The 8,481-nt window shown below is 38.6% G+C and overlaps 1 protein-coding gene across 1 annotated transcript in view; it reads right to left on the bottom strand.

Annotated features, from left to right (window-relative positions):
- Window positions 1–6,658: 6,658 nt before the first annotated feature.
- The window catches only part of TSC22D2 (TSC22 domain family member 2), a 67,595-nt gene continuing 65,772 nt past the window's right edge, over window positions 6,659–8,481 (bottom strand). Inside the window, exon 2 of the mRNA XM_045584090.1 lies at window positions 6,659–7,966. Within this exon, the coding sequence (XP_045440046.1) occupies window positions 7,942–7,966 (25 nt within the window). The 3' untranslated portion in view covers window positions 6,659–7,941. The remainder of the gene's footprint in view (window positions 7,967–8,481) is intronic.

The raw sequence follows: 8,481 nt of genomic DNA on the forward strand, positions 1-8,481 counted from the left end.
GCCGACTGCATGGGAAAACATATTTGCAACTATTATCTCTGATAAGGGTTTAATCTCCAACATTTACAAGGAACTCATACAACTTAATAAAAGGAAGATAAACAAACCAATAAAAATAATGGGCAATGGACCTAAATAGATACTTTTTGAAAGAGGACATACCGAAGACCAATAGATATATAAAAACATACTCAAAGTCACTATTCATTGAGAGATGCAAATCAAAACGACAATGTTGTACCATCTCACACATGTCAGAATGGCTATCATTAACAAATCAACAAATGACAAATGCTGGAGAGGATGCAGAGAAAAAGGAACTCTCTTGCACTGATAGTGGGAATGCAGACTGGTGCAGCCACTGTGGAGAACAGTATGGAGTTCCCTAAAAACACTAAAAGTGGAACTTCCATTTGACCCAGTGATCCCACTCCTAGGAATATATTCCAAGAAACTACAAACACCAATCAAAAAGGATATATAAACCCCTATGTTCATAGCAGCATAATTTACCATAGTTAAGATTTGGAAACAGCCTAAGTGTCCATCAGTAGATAAGTGGATTAGAAAACCATGGTACATCTACACAATGGAATACTCCGCTGCTGTAAAAAAGGAAGGAACTTCTACCATTTGCAGTGCCATGATGGAGCTGGAGAGCATTATGCTAAGCAAAATAAGTCAGTCAGGGAAAGATAAATATCACATGATCTCACTCATTTGTGGATTATAATGAACAACATAAACTGATGAACAAAAACAGATTCAGAGACAGAGAAGCATAGACCAGATGCTCAAACCTCAGAGGAAAAGTAGGGGAGGGTGAGGGTAAGGGAGAGAGATCAACCAAAGAACTTGTATGCATGCATATAAACCTAACTAATGGACACAGACAATGGGAGGGGGTTGTTGTTGTTGTTGGTGGTGGTGATAGTGGTGAAGGCATGAATGGGAGTGGGTGGGGGGCAATGGGAGGATAAGGACAAATATCTAATACCTTAATCAATAAAGGAAAAACAAGAAAGAAAATACACATTTCTAACAAATAAACAGTACTCCTCTCTTGCACTGAGGCTGCAAAACTCAGAGCTATCAGTAAGCTGATTACAATCTGTTTGGTATTCTGTGGATGGAAATTTACCTTTCTTCATTCCAAAGATGATATTTTGTCATATATTGTTCTCATTTTGTCTATCCCAAAAGTTACCTTTTGAATCACTGAGCTGCCTTAATGAAATCAAATAGATGAATCAATGATTAGGAATATTTTGTATATACTTTCATTGTAATTTGTTCCAGAAATAGAATTATTTTGCCCTTGTGACCTCTAACCCATTTGAATACAATAGGGAAGAAAACAGGCTATGTTGTCTGACAGCCTAGAATCTAGTTCTATTACTAACCAAGTCTGGATCTCAGGCTGGCTACATGCTCTCTGGATTCCATGAACCTGTCTGTCAAATGAGTAAAATGCTTGCTTTCCTGAGACTATGGCAGTTGTGAGGACCTAATGAGATAAAGAGGCAGAAAAGATTTTGAAGAAGGTGATTTAACTTACTTAGGTCACCAGAATTATCATAGGTGCCATTCCTAGGGCCTAAAAATCACCCAATCTTTCCCTAGAGCTTTTGGTCAAAAAGTGATGAGGAAGAAGAGCATGACCTCAACCAGATGCCTAGAAAGAGGTAAAAAGACCCAGGCCGGGTAGCTCAGTTGGTTAGAGCATTGTCCCAATACACCAAGGAGTAACCAATGAATGCATAAATGAGTAGAACAACAAATAGATGTTTTTTTTCTCTCAAATCAATTTTTCAAAAAAGTGGTAAAAAAAAAAAAAAAAGCCATAACAAGCATTTATTGCATGCTTATTCTTGTCCAGGTGCCAGTTAAGTGATATATATTTTTTATCTTATTTAATCCCCACAACAAACCTATGATTTAGTTGTCTCAGGCTACATTTGCAGATCAGAACACTGAAGAATAAATAATGTGTGACATAAATGTGAACCCTCAGCCATCCACTTAATAATAGTAGTAGGTATCAGGAATGCAACTGAATAAAATTAGACGTTCCTGCTCTCACAGATCTTACTTTCAAGGCAACATGGTTTGAAGTTTCCCAGCTATCAAAGGGCAAAGGGGACTCTCATTCAGTTTTATGCTACTCCACTTCCGGCTCTAGCACTGGCACCCTCCCACCCATGCATTGGTCACTTTAAGTCCCTCATGTAGCTCTCAGAACTCTGATGCCCTCTCTCCTCCTCCCCTGAGACGCCCCATTCTGTGCCAACACTGTATTAACCAGTTTTTCCTCCCAGGGTGGTTATCTGAGCAAAGGAAACTTCCAGGAAAGCTGCATTTCGGTGTGAGTCAGCTGTCATCACAGCCATTACCTAATACTGAACTGGGCGAGTTCGGGAAGCTGACGTCAGTGAAAAAGCAAAGCCTCACAGGTTTGGAACTCGGCTTGCAGCCACTGGCCTTGTCTCTGCAGCCTGCGCCAAGTCTTTGCTTGTTCTTTCTGGAGAGAGGATAGGGTAGCTTTTAAGAATTCCATTTAAAAAAGAAGCTGATGTTCCTGGGAAGGGAGGCCTTCTTTTCAATCTTTCTGAGTGTTTAACAAGGACAGTTGGGCAGGATGTGCTGGGGAGAAGGAAGGGAAAGAATCCAGGCTGGGGAAAGGTGGGTATGAGAGGTGGCTACTGTAAGGACCACACAGACGGAGATTCTGTGTCAGACATCTGGGTTTAGAGCTGATGTCCCAGCACTGAAACCTCTTCTTGTGTCCAGGGCAAGACCATAGGAAGAAACCCATCCTTCCAGAGTCAGGTCTGGTTAGCAAAGGCAGCAGTACACATGGTCACTGTGCTGCTTGTCCTTATTGCTTTGCTTAGAAGTAAAGCTGCATAAGCTAAATCGCTACCCATCCCCTGCTGGTTTCTTAGGAAACCTCCTGGCTTGTCAGCTTCTATGGAGAATATCTCCAGTCTCCATTTGACAGAAATTAAGTGCACGCAAAGGATGCTCATTTGTATAACTCTTCACTACCTGGATCCTCCGGGCACCCTAGCCTGCTTTTTGGGGGCTGCTGATGCTGCTTCTGAACTATCTCCCACTTTCCCATACGTGGATTTCCTACCCTAAGGTATTCTTGACTCAGAAGTTACTCCCAGATTCAGCACTAAACAGACAAGTCTTTATGTTGCCATCTCCTGTCATCAACTTTTTAGGGGTTATCATTTCCTGGCATCTTCCCAAGAACATCTGAAATATATATCCTAAATCAACTCACTTTCTTCTTTCTCATTCTTATTCTCAGAGTAAAATATTAGAGTAAGTTTTCATCAATCGCTCCTTATTTATTTTTATTCCATTTTGGTTACTTAACTCAGAAATAAATTAGAAATAAAAGGAAAGGATTAAACCTTGCCTTCCATATAGGAATTATAGCTCAAGGTAACTGAGCAGTTGATAAAGACAAGTTTCTCTTTAAAGAAATATTTCACTAGTGACTGAGAAGGAATGATAGAATTAATAGGCTACTGTGTCTAGGCAATGATTATCAATGATTATCAAAATCACAAAATTGAGATAACTGGACATTATGTGATGGAAGCATACACCATTATTTATGAATTAATATTGACAAAATATAAACCCAAATCTGATTAAACTTCTACACCTAAAAAATTTACAGAAAATACAGTCCAGCCAGTGAGGCTCAGTGGTTGAGCATTTATCTGTGAACCAGGAAGTCAGTGTTTGATTCCCGGTCAAGGTACATGACCAGGTTTTGGGCTCGATTCCCATTAAAGGGCATGCAGGAGGCAGCCTATCAATGATTCTCTCTCATCATTCATGTTTCTACCTCTCTATCCCTCTCCCTTCCTCTGTCTCTCTAAAAAAAAAAAAAAATAATAAATTTATTAAAAAAGTAAAAATGATGATCATTAAAAAAATAAATATAAAGAGGCTTTAAAAATAAAAACATTTTAGAGGTATATACTGAAATATTATATATATATACATATATATATATATATATATATATATATGAAATATTATGATATCTTGAATTACTTTTGCAATAATCCAGAGGACAGTGGGGTAAATGGGTATGAGTATAAGTAATAAAAAACTAGCCATGACTAGGTAATCATTTTTTAAAATATATAAATATATGTATTGATTTCAGAGAGGAAGGGAAAGGGAAAGAGAAATAGAAACATCAATGATGAGAGGGAATCATCCATTGGTTTCTTCCTGCATGCACACTACTGGAGACTGAGACTTAACCTGCGCATGTGCCCTGACCAGGAACAGAACTGTGACCTCCTGGTTCATAGATCGACACTCAACTGCTGTGCTATACTGGCTGGGCTAGGTAATCAGTTAACTGGTTTATAGGTACATAGGAGTTTATTATACTTCAGGGGGCCAGTGCATGAATTTGTGAGCCTTGAAAGGAACTGTGAGTTCCCAGGCTGCCGTGGGCATGGGGCAGATCTTGGTCCATCCTCCGCACCATGCCCGGCCCTCAGTCCCCTGTCTGCAGGCAGTCCCACTGCCTCCTCTGCTGTTCCCACATTGATAGAGCCGAATGATTGGGGCCGGTACTATCAGCGGGTGCAAGCAGCAGCTGCTGCCCCAATCACCTCTCAGGAGCAGGGCAAGGTGGAGAAGCCCCCAGGGGTAATCAGGGCCGGCAGCTGCCACTTGCACCTGCTAATGGTGCCAAGTGATCAGAACTGGCACAGGGCATGGGCTGCAGGTGCTAGCAGGCCCGGTGCTGACAGTGGGTATAAGCCGTGGCTCCAGCACTGGCAGAGGGTGTGAGGGGGGCCATTGCTGACAGCAGGTGTAAGAAGTGGTTGCCGTCCCCGACTGCCCCTCATGGGGAGGTGGAGAAACAGCTCGCAGCCACAGCTCACACCCACGGAGGGCACCAGCAACAGGTGCAAGCACCAGGCGGGACTGAAGTGTGCAGGAGCAAAGAATGTTCAGTAACCACCAGAGGCTTGCCCCGATGACAGTGACTGGTGCCCTGTGTTGGTGTGGTGCCCCGGCTCACCTGCTCCACCAACACCTTCCATGTTTTGTGCATGCCCCGGTAGTCAGCGCACATCATAGCGACTGGTTGTTTGGTTGTTTCGCTGTTTGGTCTATTTGCATATTAGCATTTTATTATATAGGATTTACTTCAGTATATGATTGAAAATTTCCACAAAATGATACATTGTAAGATTAAATCACTGGGAGAATGGACATGGAATGTATAATTCCCCAAACATTAGAGGGGTAAAAAAATGAATAAGGAAACAAATTAAATAAAAGCCAGAAAAAGGGGGGAAAAATCGCAGCATTTTGAGGAGATAACAGAAAATAAAATGGCAAAAATACATCCAAGTATGTCAGTAATGTTAATGTTAAGAAATGGGAACAGATTAATCTATTAAAAGATAGATTGGTTAAAAATTTCATATATATATATATATATATATATATATATATATATATATATATATCCTAAAAAATGAAAAGGAGAAATATGAGATAAAAAACAATCTATTAGACTAAACAAATGATAAATAGAAATGGGTAAAACAGTAAATACAGTAAGAATGGAAATATATCAGATGAAATGAGCACAAAGTTTGGTGGCACAGTGGGAGCCCAACCAGAATGTGCATGACAAGCAGAGTGGAAGAGGAAGTGGAAGGGAAGAAAAGGTAACAGAAAAAGCAAGTGGAAGGAGCACATTCCCAGTTAGGAGAGGAGGGTTGTTTATTTGTCTTTATATACTTATTGAGCTTGCATAAATACTAATGAGAAGAAGCCAGAGAAGGTGGCAAAGTAGAAGAAACAGGAGAAAGAGAGAAAATATCCTGGGGAGTGGAGAGGGCTGACGATGACGAGGCCCAGAGCACCAGGGGATACATCAGCACATACAAGAAGAAAACACCCTCTATTTTATTTTATTTCTAATTTATTAATTTTGTCATTACACAAACAATACATGAATGCATATTCAAACACATCAAATGTTATAGTTAAAGCTAATGCACTCCATCAAACTACTCTTAGCTGTTTGGGTTATTTCTTTCAGACCTTCTCTATACATTTTGATTATACACAATTAGGTACTGAAGAAGTACACGCTACAGTAGCTGTGTGTGTGAATATGTGCAGTATGAGTTTTAACATCAATGGTGTAATAAATAGTACATTTTGTCCTTCAATTTTCCCCCAAAACTTAAAAAAGTTAACATTGTATCTTTGAGATATTTTCATATTAGTATAAGTGGGATCTCATTCTTTTTTATTGATGCCTAGTATTTTATAATATATACCATGCTCCCTCTTCTTGATGGGTATTTGGTTTTTTCAAGTTTATACTATTACAAAGAGGTAATCGACATCATTGTACAAGCTACCTTATGAACACAAATGAGTAAAGTGTGTTTCATTAAAAACTGAAATTGTTGAGTCAAAGGGCATGTGAATTAAAATTTTAATGGATACCACTTACTTGCATTTAAAGTGGTCGTACCAATTTATACACTCACCAGCAATGTCAGACCCTATGTTTCCACACTCTGGCCAGTTCTTGATTGGCCAGAAATATTTTACAATTGGGTTTGAGATAGGTTTTTTTTTGTGTGTTTTAATATGCATTTCCTTTATTTTTCTGGGATTGGACATCTCTTCATAACCTCTTTGTAAAACATTTTTGCCATTCAGGCATGGCTCAGTGATTGAGTGTTGACCTTTAACCAGGAGGTCTTGGTTCCATTCCAATCAGGGTACTTGCCTAGGTTTCAGGCTGGATCCCCAGAGGAGGGGCATGCAGGAGGTAGCCAATCAATGACTCTCATCATTGTTTTTATCTCTCTCTCCTTCTCTCTTTCTCTCTGAAGTTAATTAAAAGAAAAAAAAAAATGAATGAGTTTCTTAAAAAAGCCCCACAAACTTTTTATGTGCATTTCACAAGGAGATTTCTAAAAGGGATATGTGACTGAAAAGCATAAGACACACTGCTAATATAACTGGAATTAATTTTTATGAGTTAGAGACCTAAATTTATTTTCCTCCCAAGTGGTTGTTTCAATACTATTTGTCAAATATATTATTCTTCTACTGTTGCTTTGACATGTCACTTTTATCATTTACTCAATGTATATTTTTGTTTCCAGATTTCTAACTCTTATCAAATATATTTTTGGCATCAGGCACCTGAGTTTTTTTTAACTTGGTTCATTGAATGGTAGCTGATTTTGTCAGCCAAGAAAATGTGTTGCTTGTTAGACAAAGATATAATTCTCGACACAAATTCAGTTCCATTCCCTACAAACTTGAAGTATTAAAAAAAAAAAAAGTGTAAACTTCTCTCTCAGTTTGGTTCCTCTTTTGTAGAGGACACCTCATAGGCTCAAAACAGAGATGGGAGAGTCTTTTTACCAGTTCCCCTCTTTTAAAAGCATCTTTTGATATTAAAGCTTCTTGGCGAGTTTAAGTTACTTCCTCAGAATGTCAGAGTTTCATGTGGCATGACAATTTTACTGTTGAGTTATTTGAACATTCCATTCAACGAATGATATGAGGTTCATAAACTATGACTTAGACTTTGAATATGGCACTTCAACCTTTACTTTTATATTGGACTGCAAGCTCCTAAAGTGAACAAATCATGTTCCATTCATCTTTCTGTCCCCAAATATATAGCACAGTGTGCATCTGAACAGAAATAGAATTCCATTACATTTCAATAGTGTTTCTACAATGTAAAATATAAAACCCAAAATTCTCATTTTTTTTTTTTTTTTAAGTAGGAACAGTAGAATTATACACTAACCTGATATTATCACATGGCCAAAAGTGGGAAATGTCCCTTTGCTGTCCGGGGACTTCCTCAGGTAGTTTATCGATAGATTTGTCACATGCTTATGAAATGATAGCAAGAACTGATCTGGAAAACATTTTAGATTTCAGGAGGCAAGAATGCTTTACAGTTATTATGTAGAAATATCTCAGGCATGCAAAAGAATGAAATGAAAAGGGAAACTGAGGTGTTTTTTTTTTGTGAGAAAGAAGTGTGGCATTTGCTTCTGTTATTTTTATGGATTAACTTAGCACACCTTTTCCTTCCCTCTTTCAAAGGGATACCTTTGGATGCTGTGTTTTATAGCTCAACCCATGACGTCAGACTATGGGAAAATTCCTCAAACTGCCTTACCTATCAGTTTCTTCAGAAAGAAGGAAAAATAAAGCAAATTCACCATCTAAGCATGTTGAACAAATGCTATAACCGTAGACTATGCCGGTGCAGAATACCAGCTTCTTACTTTACCATATCAATTTTGAAAGGCTGTCTTTACTTTAGGATGATTCAATTAAGAAAAAAAAAAAAAAAGAATGTCTATGATCTTGATTGCTTTTATAGCCTCACTTAGCCTTTTTCATATGTGACACAGCATGTCATAC

Source organism: Pipistrellus kuhlii, unplaced genomic scaffold (genome assembly GCF_014108245.1).
Source record: "Pipistrellus kuhlii isolate mPipKuh1 unplaced genomic scaffold, mPipKuh1.p scaffold_m20_p_2, whole genome shotgun sequence".
NCBI lineage: Eukaryota > Metazoa > Chordata > Mammalia > Chiroptera > Vespertilionidae > Pipistrellus > Pipistrellus kuhlii.